Source organism: Somniosus microcephalus, chromosome 29 (genome assembly GCF_052327205.1).
Source record: "Somniosus microcephalus isolate GS21.2 chromosome 29, FLI_Smic_1.0, whole genome shotgun sequence".
Lineage (NCBI taxonomy): Eukaryota > Metazoa > Chordata > Chondrichthyes > Squaliformes > Somniosidae > Somniosus > Somniosus microcephalus.
In genome coordinates this window covers 27,629,594-27,647,141 of record NC_141015.1, presented here as the reverse complement: position 1 = coordinate 27,647,141, position 17,548 = coordinate 27,629,594, and the positions used below count along the sequence as shown (strand labels likewise).

Sequence of the window (17,548 nt, the reverse complement as noted above, 5' to 3'; positions counted from 1 at the left end):
TGATTATGCCCAACATTTGTGATGAAATTGTGGCAGTTTCACCAAAACAATGCAGCAATTTACACATTCACCACAAAATTTAAAATGACTTGCATTGCTAACCTTGAATTTCCAAGGTATTGGCTGTGGTAGATCAGGACAGCTGTGCTGTTACCTTGATCATTCTTGATGTAGATTCTCCAATCTAGTGATGAATACTCTAGATGTCCTTTTTACCTTGCGTGATATATATGATTCATTACGCAGTATCCGTTCCAGCCCTATTTCTTTAAAGGTATGCTAAACTAAGGTGCACAACAATAAAATTATCTAATTTAAAACTGGCAACTTTGAGTTTTCCCCCTAGCCAGTACAAAAGGCAGAAACTGCTAAACTGAAATGTAACTAATTTTTATTGAGACGATCAAACCATACATTCAAAAGTACAAAGTGCGACCAAAAAATTATATGTACTAAATCTATTCATAAACCGTATAGTGAACATTTAATACCACTGCGTACTTGTTTAAGTCTAAAAATAGCCTACCTGCAACAATAGCATTGGTATTTTCTTAATTTAGGAATTTTTAGATACAAAAACATCCATATGCCAGAAGTGGATGGTGTATTTAGCAATTCCAATGATTTGTATTGAACCATGTTGAAAATTGCAGGCAGGGTTTGGTTGGCACACTAACTAGCTCTATTCTGAACACTTTGTAAGTATCTCTGCATATGAAAATCATTTATTTTGTAACTATCTGATGCTGTGCATATGAAAATCATTTGAAACCGTTGTGTACTTAGATGGATCTTCCTGGCACAACTTGGCAATGCTAGTTTATAATTTCTACTGTGCTGTATTACAAGTATTAAGACATTACAATTGGGCTTTTATAGCATCAAGATAGAACATCTTGTATAAAGACTAGAATATCTAAGTGTGCAAGTTCTATTTTATGAAGAAAATAGAATTGGCAAAGTAATAATAACCTTTTTAGAAAACAATTCAATTAAATACCCTAAAGCCAATTTGTTTTGTATTCCTGTTAACATTGATTAAGGCAGTTAATTATAAAATTCTATTGAAATATTTCCCCTCATGTTTTCCCTTTTACTTTTTACCAATTAAGGCATTTTGAGACACTCCTGGAATAGTTTGAGACAAAGTTAGATTTTCAAAAAACATTCATATTCTGCTTGGCTGAGTATCAGATTTCAGGACTTGAAACTGCAGAAGTTTTGCATTTTATTTCCTCTCTCGCTCATGTCCTGACTTGAAATTTTCCTGCTTTGGTGATGTATTTCACACCTTTAAATGGTTTGTATCTTTCTCCATACATGTCTAGTCGATTCACTTTCAAACCTAGGAGGAAAGCAAATAAATCCTATTTAAAATTCTCACTACTTTGCAAAAATATTTCCTCACTTTTTAAATTAAATCCATGTCAATCTCTGCTGACTAAGTGGACAGGTAATGCTCCCAGACCTTTGCCATTCTGAACTGCTTGTTACAAGATACACGACCGCAGGCTAGGGTGATTCAAAAGCATTAACAGATTTTATAGGCACAAATGCTAATGTTTTATTTTGTAAACATTAGAATCCCAATCTATCCAGAATATCATCATTGAGCAGAGGTGTTCAGATCAAGGGCATTTCCATGGCCTTAACTGGTGCCAGTCCAATGGGCAACAAAATCCTGCAGAAGGGGGAAAGCAGTCAGATGGGCACATTTGCCAATATTAAGTGAAAGCCGGTTAAGTTAATTAAATTCCACAATAGTGTGTTGCTGGTTCATGAGAGCCAAGAAGCTTGTGCTGACAGGATGAGAATTATTTGGTACCAACTTTACTTGTACAACTACATAAGCGCTAAAATAAGGCGAGAGAAAACTGTTTATATATTGAAGATGTGTTGCGTTGCACAGCACTCCTGCTCCCAGAGTCTATGATATTGGCATAAAGGAACTGAACTTAACTCTACCCCAATCCTTTATAACTTTAAACATCTCCATCAAATTGCCCATTAATCTCCTGTGTTCTAAACAGAAAACAAATTTTTGAAGTTTTTCTTCATATTTGTATTTCCTCATAACAGACATCCTAGTGAATCTGAACTGTACCCTCTATTACCTCAACATCCTTCTGATCGTGTGTACTTCAGCTCTGGCCTTACTAAGGTTCTATATAGATTCACCATTACCTTAACTTTTGTATTCTATACCACTTGCCATAAACCCAGTACTTGTCTTTTTTTAAATGACCATTACCCATAGAGGTGCTGTTTTAATGTTGTCAAATTCTTCTGCTCTTCCATGTCACTTAGCTTTCTCCTGTTAAAAAATATAATTACTATTTTAATCAACCAATACCACTTTTTTAACCCATTCCACCATCTTACCAATATTTCCTTGTAGCTTCTATTGATCCTCAATTATTTACTATGCCTATTGTAGTATCCTCTACAGATTTCGGTGCCACTCCCTCGAGCCCTACATGAAAATCATTGATGCTCACAGTAAACAGAAGCAGTCGCAAAACAGAACCCCCCATTGCCCACTAAAACTGTCCTTGGCTCCTATTTGCCATTTCCTCCCTTCAAACCAGATTCTGATCCAATGTGCTACTCTCCCAGTCTTGTGTTGTGTGCAGATAGAGGCATTGTAAACACAAGGATCCAAACTCCAGGAACCGGCATGGGTTTGACTGGCTGAATGGCCTCCTTCTGTGCTGTAACCATTCTATGAACGGAACAGAAGACAAGTCTGAAGCCCTTGACAGAGAAGGGAAAGCATTGTTGAAGGTAAGAGAAGTTGGAATGAGTTTTTATTGTTCTATAAATGTTATTTTAAGGGTAAATAGCAGGGTAGGTAACAACATGGCTGCTCCCAGGATTGATTATTCCCCCCACCCGCCCAACAGATGTGATTGGGAACTCTTGGTTGCTTACTTATAAATTTTGAATTTAAACCACCAATCAGCTTGCTTTGTGCTATACAGACATGTGCCAGAAGCGCAAAATCTTAGTGTACAAGTTAACAATCCAACACTTGTAAATTTACTTTTTTTTTCCAGAATTCTGGTTTTGTTTCTTTTTACATACAAACCCCATTCTGCTCACCTGATACAGCAAGTTGTTGGATCCGAAACTGAACACTGAGTGTTGGATTCTCTTCTGGTTTGGGTGCTCCGGATTGTAGGCTGACCAATCCCTTAAGAGTTGGCAACTTTGGCAAGGTAATTTTTCCAATGTCCCAAATTAACACCTGAGCGAGAAAGTCACAGGATCACATCTAACCATAAAATCTCTCTCTTCCCTCTTCATTACTGAGAAATAAAGGTCAACTTGAGGAACACCTTTTGATTTAAACAGGTTTACAGCAGAAATCTATTCGTGGTCAACAGTAATGTAAGACAAAAGTATGTAATTGAGTGGATAAAGTGCTGGGACGTACCTTGGTGACTGGATCAAATGTATAATTGCCCTGTGCTGCAGTAAGGGTCATATTGAGCACCCCTTTAGGCATATGAATAATCACTAGAATGCTCTCCACTGTCTTTCCCATGGTCTGTTTTGGCCCAATTGTTATATCAAATCGCCCTGTAGATCCATTTTCTCTGAAGCTGATATTGTGTTTTACATAAACTGGTATTGCCACCAAGCTGCAAATACAAATCTTGATGAGTATAGTTTCAGATGCCAACAGCTTATCTTAGTTGGTATGGATGTTAACAAGCTTATCCAGGTATCTTGCATAGCCTAAAACAAATTAAATGCTTTGCATGTATGACTAAGGCATAACTCCAACCCAGTCCACCTCAAATTAATTTATTCCCTGGCCAGATTTCCTTGGGCATCATTCCCAGTTGCGAGGACAAACCGAAAATTTGCTTGTCGATGATCTCCATTATCAAGCTGACCACTGAGGAGGAACTCGATAGTGGCTACAGTGACTTTTCTGCTTATTGTTCTATCCTCTGACAGCACAGCTAAAATCGCAAACTCAGCAAATGGAAAGTCAAGGATACCACAAAAATAAATTAATGCTCAATCATATACATTTAAGCCATTGGCAAAATGAACACAACAATCCAATTGTCTTCAAGTATTAAACTTTCAATCTGATCTTTAAATGGCAAATAGTATATGTTTTAAAATGTAAGTTTTTAAAGGAGCTGCTCCTATCCGGTGCTGCAGTAAGCCTCCATGCTTTTTGAGAGTGTTGCACACTTCTACCACCCTTTGAGTGAAGAAGTGTTTCCTAACTTCTCGCTCTGATTTTAAGGTTATGTCCCCTTGTCCTAGACTTCCCCACTAAAGGAAAATGTTTCTCTAGCTACCCTTTACAAATCCAAAAAACTGCAATCAAATCACTCCTTAGCCTTCTATATTCCAGACAATACAAGCCTAGTTTATGTAATCTCTACTTAATCTAACCCTTGGAGCCCTGGTAACATCCTGGTGAATCTACGCTTCACTCCTTCCAAGGCCAATACATCCTTTCTAATGTGTGGTACCCAGAACTGTACACAGTACTCCAGATGTGGTCTAACCAGGGCTTTGTATAGCTGTAGCAAAACTTCCTCCCCTTTATATTCTAGCCCTCTAATTATAAAGGCTAACTTTTCATTAGCTGTATTATTTTTGTACCTGACTACTACATTACTACTGATCTGTCTACATGTTCCCTAAATCTTGTTGGACCTCCACTGTTCCTAGCTTTTCACCATTTAAAAAAAACTCAACTCTATATCCTTTTTTGGTCCAAAATGGATGACCTCACACTTGCCTGCGTTGAAATCCATCTACCACGATTTTGCCCACTCACTTAATTTATCAATGTCTCTTTAATTTTATGCTCCCGTCTATATTACTTACTATGCCACTACTCTTTGTCATTGGCAAACTTGGATAGATGGCTCTCTTATTTTATCTAAGTCATTAATAAATATAGTGAATAGTTGAGATCCTTGTGGGACACTACTCATCTCTTCCTTCCAATTTGAGTACATTCCTAGTTTCTGTCTTCTACCACCTAACTAGGTCAATAATTTGCCTTCAATTCCACGAGCTTTAATTTGAGCTAACAGTCTCTGGTGTGGAACCTTATTGAATGCCTTCTGGAAGTCCATATAAACTACATCCATAGATATTCCCCTATCACTCCTGTCTTGAAATTCTCATCTTCAAGTCCCACCCCCACCCTGGCTTTGGGCCACTTTACCTCTGCAACCTCCTCCAGAAATACTCTCCTTGCTAGGCCCTTCAGTGTTTTGACTCTGGCCTCCTGTGCATTCTCCCTTCCTCTGTCCCACCAACAGGGAGAGCGCTTTCAGCTACCTAAGCCTGATTCTTTGGAATTCCTTCATGGGACTACTACATTTCTCCAACTTCAAAAACCTTCCCAAATCCCATCTTTTCTCTCGAGCCTTTAATCACCCCTCCTAATATTCACTCCTGGTCTAGTATTTCTGTAGCTCTTGCTACGATGCTGTAAAGTTCCATTCAGGGTCCCATATACAATGCAAGGTTGCTGGAGTAGTGAAAATAGAGGTTAAAAAATACATTGTTGACCCCTACAAGGAAGTGAGATTTTATGATAGTGGGCCAATTTGAAAAGCCACTCCCACCCAAATTCTCAAGTTCATATCAGTAAGCCTGAGTTTAAAAACACACAAACCAATTAGAACAACGTACTGAGGAGTGAGGATAAAAGATGATTCTTTTGTTACTGGTGAACTGAACTGACCTAAACTTAGGACTGCCATTTGCGAGTTATAAAAATATTTGAATTCTCAATACCCCTACCTCTGCCTGCCATTATCAGGTGTGTAATTTATCAATATTGAACATTATTGGGCAATGCTAAGAATGTCAAAAGAATGATCAAGAATTGTTTAACAATAGCTGACACTTTCCTATTTTGAGCAATGTATTATTGTAAGTCACATTTATTTCCCATTTATTGTCCCAGAACAAACTTTTATTTGACTGTTCTAATGTTTAGAAAAGCAGAAAGTCATACTTTTGTGAGCTGACATGGTAAGACATCAAACGGAAATTTCCATCTGGAGGAATGAATGACAGAACTCGCTCAGATTCCCATCTTTTAAAACGAACACAGGGATGGAAGCTGACATCGTCTAGGAGCCTTGGGTTCTACCGTTGATGAAAATTGAAGTGTATTTTAAGGCATTTGAGTAATTAGCATATGAACATTTAATGCATTAAGGCAGTTAATGAGATACACATTTCATAAAGTTCTGTATTTTAAGTTAACATTGAGGATGCACAGTTAAAAAGTTCGTTTAAATTGTGCGAAATGAACAAGTATATTACTTACCATAAAGGAAAGGCTGAGGTCTGGCATTCCAGTTAGCTTGATGCAAGCATCGATAACACCCTGGATTTCAGCAAAGACAGTTGATCCTGGCATAAAAAAAATTAACTCTACCAAAACTAAAGCCATTTAAAATGTACGAGTTAGTTTGAGCAAACTATTTAGAAACAAAATTAATTAATGCTTAGCATGGTGAAGCCCGTGATCATACGTGCAGATAAGGAGTGCTTTTCCGCTTTAACTGATACTGAAATGTTTTCCTTGCTAACAGTTTTGGGGGCTGATCCTCTGCAGCCAAAGTTACAAAATAAACTTTGTTACCTGATTTGTCAATGATGGCATCGATTTCTTCTGTAACATCAAAATAAGCTTCATTATTTGTATACTTAACCCCTGCTCTTCGCCAAGGGATATTGGACAGTTGCCCAGTAGGAAGTTTATCTCCTAGATTACTGCTACCTAATGGAATTAAAAAAATCAAATTTATAACTATCTCCATCTTTTATAGTCGTTAAGAGTATTTTAATATTGTACATCATTTTCTATTGGGGTAATTCTACAACAGTGTGGGTTTCTGAACAATGGAAACCGTTTAGTGGTGAATTTCACATTACAGGAAACTTTGTGTTATCCGGAGGCTAAATGTCCGGCAAGCTTGAGCCACCGGCAAAAATCAGGAGCCGTTTTTTTTCTTTTCGTTGCTTTTTTTCTCTCAACAGGCAAGGTCTGTAGCTAAGCAACAGCTTCAGCTAGAGACGCTACAGAGACGCTTGCTGACTGTTTAGAAGCTGTTGCTAAGCAACAGGGTTTGTTGATTCACACGGAGCTGAAAATCTCCGTATGCTTCAACATTAGCGCTGGAGTGTCCGGCAGTTTTGAGGGAACGGCAACAGCTCGGTCCTGTCGGTGCCGGATAGCACAAAGTTTCCTGTATGTTCCATAATGTTTTCTATCTAATCAAAAGGGATGGATGTGTTGAGCCTAAAAGATTTTTCCTATTCCTATGTTAAAATACGCTCTAGGAGATTTTAGCAGTTTAAGCATCTTTTGACCACTTCAGTGATATCTCAATTGCAAAGACCATGACTACAGCCATGATTATATAGTGCAGTCTCCTTCCTCTTTCCCTCACCCATTTGGACCAATAACCAGAGAGTGCCAGAAACGGTTCAACCATGGAGACAAAACTGATTTAAACTGCACTGCAACATTCTCATTCACATAGCTAGTTATAAAAGGGTAGATAGATGGGTGGTCTCATGGTCTCTATGTTCAATTTGTCAATGTTCTGTTTTGAAGACTGAGGGTGCCATTACACACCATATTAGCATTGCACAATGCCAAAGTTGGCATGTAAATGCAGATCTGGAATCATAGAATCTTACAGCACAGAAGGAGGCAGGTCAGCCTGCCGTGCAAATGCTGGCTCTTTGAAAGAGCTGCCCAATTTAATCCCACTCCCCAGCTTTTTCCCCGTATCCCTGCAAATTAGTACTTTTCAAGTACATGTCCAATCGCCTTTTGAAAGTTCCTATGGAATCTGCTTCCACCACAATTTCAGGAAGTTCATTCCAAATTTTAACAACCCTCTGTGGAAAAAATGTTTCTTCATTTTCCCCCTGGTTCTTTTGCCAATTATTTTAAATCCGTGACTTCTGGTTGTCAACCCACTTGCCAGAGGAAACCGTTTCTTCCTACTTGCTTTATCAAAACTCCTCATACTTTTGAATATTTCTATTAGGTCTCCCTATAACATTCTCTGCTCTATGAAGAGCAATCCCAGCTTCTCCAATCTCTCTACATAACTGAAGTGCCTCATCTCTGGTATCATCCTGGTAAACCTCCTTTGTACCCTCTCCAAGGCCTAGACAGCCTTCCAAAACTGTGGTGCGCAGAATTGTACAGAATACTCTAGCTGAGGCCTAACCAGTGATTTGTAAAGGTTTAGTACGACTTCTTTGTTTTTGTATTCAATGCCCCTATTTACAATGCTTTCTTAACTGACTTGCCCTGCCACCTTCAAAGATTTGTAAATATGCACCCCAGGTCCCTCTGCTCTTGCACTCCTCTCAAAATACAGGTAGACTATCCTTTATCCGAACTTCCGAAAACCTCTAAAAACCGAAAGTTTTTTCGTTCAGCGTAAGTCGTGCGCACGACATGACCAGAGTGGCGCACGACTTACGCTGAGCAGGGCAGAGGGTCACAGAGTTCCCTCCTGGGTAGGAGATTGCAGGCCGAGCCAGGCAGTGTGAAGGAGGTACTGGGAGAGTGAACCCAACAATACAGCGGCCCGTCCGATATTCTTTTCTCCCCCCGACCACCCCCCCCCCCGACCTGAACCGCGGCCCGTCCGATATTCTTTCTCCGCACCCCCCCCCCCCCCACATCCGACCCCCGACCTGATTTGCGGGCCAGCTTAGTAGGAGTCAGCCGATATCCGGCTTTCCAGAGAAGCAGGAAGGGGAATGAGACACGGAACAGTCGCAAGAGGTAGCCTGAGCTTTTAAAATTTATATTAAATACAAATTTTCCAGTCTTATAATAATACCTTCTGAAATCCGAAAAATTCCGAAAACCGAAACTCAGCTGGTCCCAAGGCTTTCGGATAAGGGATAGTGTACCTGTAGTACTATTTAAATTATACTGCCTCTCCATGTTTTCCTTCCAAAGTGCATCACTTCACACTTATCCGCATTAAATTGCATCTGCCATGTGTCTGCCCATTTCACCAGTCTATGTTCTCCTGAAGTCTGCTATCCTGCTCACTATTTACTATGATGCCAAGTTTTGTATCATCCACAAACTTTGAAACTGTACTCCCGATACCCAAGTCATTTAAATATAACAAGAAAAACAATGATATTAATACCCATCCCCGGGGGACCCCACTGCATACTCTCCAGTCAGGAAAAACATCCATTCATCACTACTCTGCTTCCTATCCCGTAGCCAATTATGTACCCAAGTTACCACTGTCCCTTTAATACCATGTGCTTCTATTTTCTGAATAAGTCTATCATGTGGTACTTCAATCAACTTTTGAAAGTTCATATATACACTATCTACTGCACTACCTTAAATCAACACTTTAACCTGATTTAGTTCTTAAATGAAGTAACAGTCAGACACTATTTGCCTTTAACAAATCTGTGCTAGCTGTCCCTTATTAACCTATGCTTCTCCAAGTGAAAATTAATGTTACCCTTGACAATGGTCTCCAGTAGTTTTCCCACCACTGACATTAGACTGACTGGCCTGTAGTTACCAGGTTTATCCTATTTTTCGAACAAAAGTGTAACATTTGCAATCCTCCAGTCCTCTGGCACCATTCCCATCTCCAAGGAGGATTGAAAGATTGTGGTCAGAGCTTCTGCAATCTCCATCCCCGCTTCCCTCAGTAACCTAAGATGCGTCCTATCCAGCGATCTTACTGCAGCTCCCACTGGAATATGATCATCTGCAGTTTGTATCAAAGGTTTAGAGTTGAAAGGTGGAATAGTATGAAAGTTACAGCAACACCTATTGAACAAATTCACAATTTGAAATAATGCTAAGTTAACAATTTAAATATAACTTTTGCTGTACTTCAAGCAGTTCTGAAACATGCACTGATGTCATCATGTTTTATTATTGGGATTAAAACAGATTTAAACACCAGAAAATTAATGGTTTGTTTTGGTATGACTTGATTTACCAAACTCAAAGCATATATACTGTAGCAATTTATTTTTGATTCACTTAATAGTCTAAAATCTCTTTGTTCATGTTTTGATGCTACTAATGATTTAATCTTTTCCGACGTGTTGAGTTGCTTATGTGGACAGGTGGGAGGGGATGCAATTTGGCCACTGGTGAAAAAGTGAGTATTTAAAATCATGAAAATATTTTGATAAGGCAGAAGAACCACTTCTTACCTGTACAATAGCAAAATACTGCGGCTGCTGGAAATCTGAAATAACAACAGAAAATGCTGGAAATACTTAGCAGGCCAGGCAGCAGCCGGGGAGAGAGAAACCTTTCATCAGAACCAGCTTTTCCAGTTCTGATGAAGGGTCCCAGACCTGAAACGTTAACTCTGTTTCTCTCTCCAGGGATGCTGCCTGGCCTGCGGAGTATTTCCAGCATTTTCTGTTGTTGTTTCGCTTCTTACCTGTAATAGTATTAACAACTGAACGAAGAATTGTAGGAGGTTTAATGAGTTCTTTTAAGATATTGGATTCAGTAGCCAGTGGGAAACCATTATCCAACATTTCTTCCAGGAGTTCATACACGATCACAACGTTGTCCTTAATAGCTGCCTCAGAGCATTCTCCAAAATAGTCCTGAAGAACAATTAGTTCCAAAACAAATATATTTAAATAACATTAGTGTCAAGCTGTACATCGAAGATTTTGAGCATTCAACATGAAATACAGTACTAAGTTTTACTTTATTATTTATACACATGACATTATTGAAATGCAATTCATTTAATGTTTTAATAAATTGACATAAAATGCAAGGCACAAGATACCGATTCTGCTGGTTTGAGTTATTCTGAAAGACATATTTTTTTGTTTCCTCGAAGTATGTACAAACCTGTAAAGTTTCTGTCACTCGATGGAGAAACTCAATGACAAAGAGAGGGGGCACTTCGGACTGGATGACGGCGACGAAGAAAATCTTGTGGCGGTAGATGCTGACCAGGTAATGGTGTGGCGTGGGGATGACCGGCGACACATTCTCCGCCTCACCGGCTTTCTCCTGGGCCTCGAAAAAATAGTCACAAACCGAGCGGCTCACCACACTCTTCCAGTGTTTCTCCAGAAATATATCGCCGGGGCAGTTAATCAGAAACAGGCTGTGGATCATTTTTTTTTACGCCAGGCTAATTGTTCCGCCTGAAGTTGAGATGATGAACTCGCACTGTTAGCAACATTGACTCAATCCTCAAACACCCACTGCAACATGGCGGTCCGGCCGGAAGCCGGCTCCCTCACTCTCCAACTCCTGCTTAAAGGAACAAACACCAAAAATAATAATTAAATATTTCTACCAAAAGCAAAAAGTTGGAAATCCACAATAAAAAAAAACAGAGAGAGAAACAGAGCTAACGTTTCAGGTCGAAAGTTCATTAAATATTTCTAGATCACCGCAACTAAACAGAAATTCCCCAGGACAAACGAAACAATTGTTTATTTTGGTCGTTATTGGAAACAGCATACATGAAACGTGTTTGTTTTACTTTTGGACTGTAAGTGGTATAAATTGAAAATATAAACAGTAAAAGAATATTGGTGAGTTTGTTATACTGTAGTTAAATAAATGTACTAATGTGAATGGAATATTGGAATGAACGCCTTTAACTCCCCCCTTGCCAACTCTGGACGTGTTTTGGAGGTTTCACAAGAACATAAGAAATAGGAGTAGGCCCCTTGAGCCTGCTCCATCGTTCAATAAGATCATGGGTGATCTTCGACCTCAACTCCACTTTTAATGTGGAAGCAAGTCATCCTCGGTTCCGAGGGACTGCTTAAGAAGAAGGAGAAGGCGGCTGATCTTCGACCTCAACTCCTGCTTTCCTGCTCGACCTCCATATCCCTTGATTTTCCCCTCCGGTCCAAAAATCAAATCAGATCTCAGCCTTGAATATATTCAAGTGACTGAGCATCCACAGCCCGCTGGGGTAGAGAATTGCAAAGATTCACAAGTTCCATTGCATGATCCAACCACCCGTTTCTGTTTCTGTCTACCGCCAATATTTTTTTTATACGTTTGTTTTTTTTTAATGCTCCTGTGATTTTTGCTCCCGGGTTGTATCTTTAATACTTGAGGGCGATTAGTCTTTGAAGACTTCAGGACAATGCTGGAAAGTTGGCAACTCGACACTTGAATCACTATTTTTTGGGGGTGGGGGAGGGCGGAAACTGGAATGATTTGCAGTGGCTGCACCAGAACTGTGTAAAATGTAAGGAGAAAAAAAGAGCAAGGTTTAATCTTTATTGATGTGGGTGGATTTGAATTGGCTGCCTTTCAACGGCCCGAGAGCGGCGGTTACAACGTCCCCGGCGCGCGCGCAGCCACTCCGGCTCCTCCTCCCGCCCCTCGGGGCGTGCGCGTAGACTGGAGCAGCACCACGGGCGGGCGCGCGCAGCGACTCCGCGCTCCTCCGCCAAGGGGCGCGCACGCGCCGCGGCTCCTCACTCCTTCCTGCAAAAGGGGCGCGTGCCGGGACTCGAGCCTCTCCCCCCGGGGGCGCGCCTCCCTGCCCACGCGCGCCCCCGCCCGCCGTGGCAATGAGTCAGAAAGCAATGGCAGCGGATGGACCTCAGCCGGCGAAAAAAATCAAACTCCAACACCAGCCCCTCAGGTAAAAAAAAAATCAACTCCTCCCCCCCCCCCCCCAAAAAAAAACCCCCGCTAACATTTCGGGTGTTAATATTTAAATGGTAACTGTCGCTGAATTTAAACGATCACTAGTTTAAACCCAACCCCTCCCCCAAGTGCTTTTTAAAGGTTGTATTCATTGATTGCACGAAGCAGAAGGCGAAAAATCGGCCAAACCGCTTTTGACTAAGGAAAAGAAATGTTTAAAATGCGCGCACCACAAGTTGTCCCGGGAGTCATTTCAGAGCCACAGCAGCTTTTCCCTTCACTTTTTATATAATGGATTTTTTTTAATGATGAAAAGGCGAATCGGGAGTCGCGCCAGAAAACACGCTTTGCTTCAGGGTTGTTCCGTTTTGTCGCCGGGAGCTGGTGATTTTTTTTTAAACCTCGCTCCCATTGGTGTCGACTTGCAACCAGGTTTTTATTGGAAACCTGAGCACGTTGGTCAGGCTTGTTGTGTCTCCTTCGCTGCGCCAAAGGTCACCGAACAACATCCAGACCGCTTTGAAGCTCATAAAAATGACAGTGTGAGAAGTCAACGAAGGAAATTCAAAACCATGTGCTTTAAACACATTTCGCGTCTGTCGCATATGCAGTTCATGGAACTTAAAGCAGCCCAGACCAAAACGTAATTAATTGCCTGTTGTCAGTATGGCTACTGCAACTGTAAATAATCATTCCCTTCATTATAAAATAGCCAATTTTACTCTTTATTTTAAATAGCTGAAGTTCCAATAAATCACCAGTTTATTGAAAACTGAAATGGTGAAAAATAAGTACTGGAAATCAAAACCAAAAATTAAGAATGATACACATCAGGATAGTAGGGGATCACAACTTATGCAGGCTCAATAATTTTGAGAGAAATAGTGACTAACGTTGCAAATTAATCAAATCAAATGCCCCCCCCCCCCCCCCCCCAAAAAAAAATTACACATCTTGTTGCACAAGAACGGGGGAATTGGACTGACTGGATTGCTCTACAGAGAGCCGGCACGGACTCGATGGGCTGAATGGCCTCTATGACGATCATGATTATCACTTGAAGTAACTGAATGGACAGGCCCACAAAGGTAATTTTTAGTCAGATTCGCCACTTACTATAGAGGATGTTGAATACGGTGGTGGAGTATATTAAATTATTGAGCCTGCACAAGTTGCTTACTTGTGATTCCCCTACTATCCTGATGTGTCTCCAACTTAAGAGTTTTTGTTTTTGATTTCCAGTACTTTTTTCACCATTTAAGTTTTCAATAAACTGGTGATTTATTGGAACTCCAGCTATCTTTAGCTTTTAAAAATGAGTCAAATTGGCTATAGAAAAATGCTGGAAAAACTCAGCAGGCCAGGCAACATCCGTGGAGAGAGAAACAGAGTCAACGTTTCAGGTCGAAACCCTTCTTCAGAACTGAGGAAAAAAAGGCAGGAAATGAAACAGATTGAAAGGCCAGTTTGGGGGCTGGGAAATTGGGGGAGGGGATGAAAGAATAAAAGGGAAGGTCTGGGAGGTGAAGAGACATTAAGAGATATTCGAGACGAGATAGTAATAGGACAGGTAAAGAGACAAAAGATGGCTCTAGATGAAGTGTGAAATGCGCTGGCAGAGTGAGAGACAGCTGCCATGTAGGAGAGAAAAAAGGAAAAGGCACAAACCAAAGGTGTGGATAAAATATATATAAAAATATAATAGGGGCCGAGGTTATGATCTGAAATTGTTGAACTCGATATTGAGTCTGGAAGGCTGTAAAGTGCCTAATCGGAAGATGAGGTGCTGTTCCTCGAGCTTCCACTGAGCTTCTGTGGAACAATGCAAGAGGCCGCGGACGGTGAGGTCTGAGTGGGAATGGAGCGGTGAGTTGAAATGACGGGCGACCGGAAGCTCAGGGTCACCCTTACGGACTGAACGGAGGTGTTCCGCAAAGCAATCACCCAATCTGCGTTTGGTCTCCCCAATGTAGAGGAGACCACATCGTGAGCAGCGAATACAGTATACTAGATTGCAAGAAGTACAAGTAAATTGCTGTTTCACCTGGAAGGGGTGCGGTAGCTGAACGCCAACTCTCCGATACCACCTCCTACCTCCACCTGGACCATGACCCCACTACCGAACATCAAACCACCGTTTCCAAGACTGTCACTGACCTCATCTCCTCTGGAGATCTTCCTCCCACGGCCACCAACCTCATAGTTCCCCAACCCCGCACAGCCCGCTTCTACCTCCTTCCCAAGATCCACAAACAGGACTGCCCTGGTAGACCCATTGTTTCAGCCTGTTCTTGCCCCACGGAACTTATCTCTTCCTATCTCGACTCTATCTTTTCTCCCCTTGTCCAGTTTCTTCCCACCTACATCTGCGACACTTCTGACGCCCTCCGCCACTTTTAACACTTTCCAGTTTCCTGGCCCCAACCGCCTCCTTTTCACCATGGACGTACAATCCCTCTACACCTCCATCCCCCACCAGGATGGCCTGAGGGCGCTCCGCTTCTTCCTTGAACAGAGGCCCGACCAGTCCCCATCCACCACCACCCTCCTCTGCCTGGCTGAACTTGTTCTCACATTGAACAACTTCTCCTTTGACTCCACTCATTTCCTCCAAATTAAACGTGTTGCTATGGGTCCTAGCTATGCCTGCCTTTTTGTGGGATATGCAGAACACACTTTGTTCCAGTCCTACTCGGGTCCCCACCCTCACCTCTTTTTCCGGTACATTGATGACTGTATTGGTGCCGTTTCCTGCTCTCGCCCTGAACTAGACAATTTCATTCACTTTGCCTCCAATTTCCACCCTTCCCTCACCTTCACATGGTCCATCTCCGACTCTTCCCTTCCTCGACTTCTCCATCTCCACCTCTGAGGATAGGTTATTGACCAACATTCACTACAAGCCCACTGACTCACACAGCTACCTGGACTACACTTCCTCCCACCCCACCTCCTGTAAGGACTCTATTCCATTCTCCCAGTTTCTCCGTCTCCGCCGCATCTGCTCCGACGATGCCACCTTCCACACCAGTGCTTCCGACATGTCTTCCTTTTTCCTCAACCGAGGATTTCCCTCTACCGTGGTTGACACGGCCCTCGACCGTGTCCGTTCTATCTCCCGCACTTCTGCCCTCACCCCTGCCCCTCCCTCCCGGAACCACGATAGGGTTCCCCTTGTCCTCACCTTTCACCCCACCAGCCTCCACATTCAACGGATCATCCTCTGCCATTTCCGCCACCTCCAATGTGATCCCACCACCAAACGCATCTTCCCCTCCCCTCCCCTTTCAGCATTCCGAAGGGACCACTCCCTCCGAGACCCCCTAGTCCACTCCTCTATCACCCCCAGCACCCCTTCCCTTTCGCCCGGCACCTTCCCGTGCAAGCGCAGTAGATGCAACACCTGCCCTTATACCTCTGTTCAAGGAAGAAGCGGAGCACCCTCAGGCCATCCTGGTGGGGGATAGAGGGATTGTATGTCCGTGGTGAAAAGGAGGTGGTCCACTGTCCAGGGCCCCAAACACCCCTTCCAGGTGAAACAGCGATTTACTTGTACTACTTGCAATTTAATATACTGTATTCGCTGCTCACGATGTGGTCTCCTCTACATTGGGGAGACCAAACGCAGATTGGGTGACCGCTTTGCGGAACACTTCCGTTCAGTCCGTAAGAGTGACCCCGAGCTTCCGGTCGCCTGTCATTTCAATTCACCGCCCCACTCCCACTCGGACCTCACCGTCTGCAGCCTCTTGCATTGTTCCACGGAAGCTCAGCGTAAGCTCGAGGAACAGCACCTCATCTTCCGATTCGGCACTTTACAGCCTTCCGGACTCAATGTCGAGTTCAACAATTTCAGATCATAACCTCGGCCCCTATTACATTTTTATATATATTTTTATCCACACTTTTGGTTTGTGCCTTTTTCCTTTTTCTCTCTCCCACATGGCAGCTGTCTCTCACTCTGCCAGCGCATTTCACACTTCATCCAGAGCCATCTTTTGTCTCATTACTTGTTCTATTACTGTCTCGTCTTGAATATCTCTTAATGTCTCCTCTTCTCCCAGACCTTCCCTTTTATTCTTTCATCCCCTCCCCCATTTCCCAGCCCCCAAACTGGCCTTTTAATCTGTTTCATTTCCTGCCTTTTTTTCCCTCAGTTCTGTAGAAGGGTTGCGACCTGAAACGTTGACTCTATTTCTCTCTCCACAGATGTTGCCTGGCCTGCTGAGTTTTTCCAGCATTTTCTGTTGTTTTTTTGGATTTTCAGCATCCGCAGTATTTTGCTATCAAATTGGCTATTTTGTAATGAAGGGAATGATTATTTATAGTTGCAGTCCTGCATAGATGGGGTGGGTAGAGTGAATTACTTGATTTACTAACCTGGACAGAATGCCAAAATCAGCTGAAGTAACAATTTGCAACAATGGAAAAAATTATCACACAAGAAATTGAAATAGTCTTACCTGTGACAGTGCCGCTTACAGTTTCTGTGTTTTGGTACAATAGCAAAATACTGCGGATGCTGGAAATCTGAAATAACAACAGAAAATGCTGGAAGCACTCAGCAGGCCAGGCAGCATCCGCGGAAAGAGAAACAGAGTCGACGTTTCAGGTCTGTGACCCTTTTCACAGACCTGAAACGTTAACTCTGTTTCTCTCTCCACAGATGCTGCCTGGCTTGCTGAGTGCTTCCAGCATTTTCTGTTGTTTCTGTTTTTTGGTGTTGTTTATGTGAGGTTTTATCAATGTTACTAAAATAAACTCTAAACTCTAAAATTGTCTTTTATCTGTTAAATCTGAAAATTCGAAACATAATTTCTATCACACCAAGGTTTCTCTTTGCATGTTTTGTTTTGTTATACAGTATTT

At 42.0% G+C, this 17,548-nt stretch overlaps 2 protein-coding genes across 7 annotated transcripts in view; one reads left to right on the top strand and one right to left on the bottom strand.

Annotated features, from left to right (window-relative positions):
* Nucleotides 1-374: 374 nt before the first annotated feature.
* Nucleotides 375-11,355, bottom strand: LOC147098592 (AP-3 complex subunit mu-1). The gene is made up of 8 exons (XM_085970454.1): nt 10,904-11,355; nt 10,476-10,647; nt 6,644-6,781; nt 6,326-6,411; nt 6,008-6,141; nt 3,437-3,644; nt 3,103-3,247; nt 375-1,345 (listed from the first exon to the last, which is right to left on the bottom strand). Exons 1-8 carry the CDS (start codon nt 11,174-11,176, stop codon nt 1,245-1,247), a joined length of 1,257 nt encoding a protein of 418 aa, XP_085826580.1. The 5' UTR covers nt 11,177-11,355; the 3' UTR covers nt 375-1,244.
* Nucleotides 11,356-12,507: 1,152 nt separating this feature from the next.
* Nucleotides 12,508-17,548, top strand: part of LOC147098590 (adenosine kinase-like) — a 256,526-nt gene continuing 251,485 nt past the window's right edge. For 2 of the 6 annotated variants that reach the window (XM_085970459.1, XM_085970456.1), the window contains exon 1: nt 12,508-12,674. In XM_085970459.1, coding sequence (XP_085826585.1) covers nt 12,601-12,674 — 74 coding nt within the window. In that variant the 5' untranslated portion in view covers nt 12,508-12,600. The remainder of the gene's footprint in view (nt 12,675-17,548) is intronic. The other 4 variants (XR_015074198.1, XM_085970460.1, XM_085970461.1 and 1 more) reach the window with 4 other exon arrangements.

What these genes read in the sequence shown, in the direction of transcription:
- LOC147098592 (XM_085970454.1), bottom strand. Translation starts at nt 11,176, where the DNA reads ATGATCCACAGCCTGTTTCTGATTAACTGCCCCGGCGATATATTTCTG. An exon ending in GAGTGACAGAAACTTTACAG is followed by an intron (nt 10,648 to 10,903) that starts GTTTGTACATAC and finishes ATTGTTCTTCAG; the next exon opens with GACTATTTTGGAGAATGCTC. An exon ending in CCAACAACTTGCTGTATCAG is followed by an intron (nt 1,346 to 3,102) that starts GTGAGCAGAATG and finishes CTTTCCTCCTAG; the next exon opens with GTTTGAAAGTGAATCGACTA.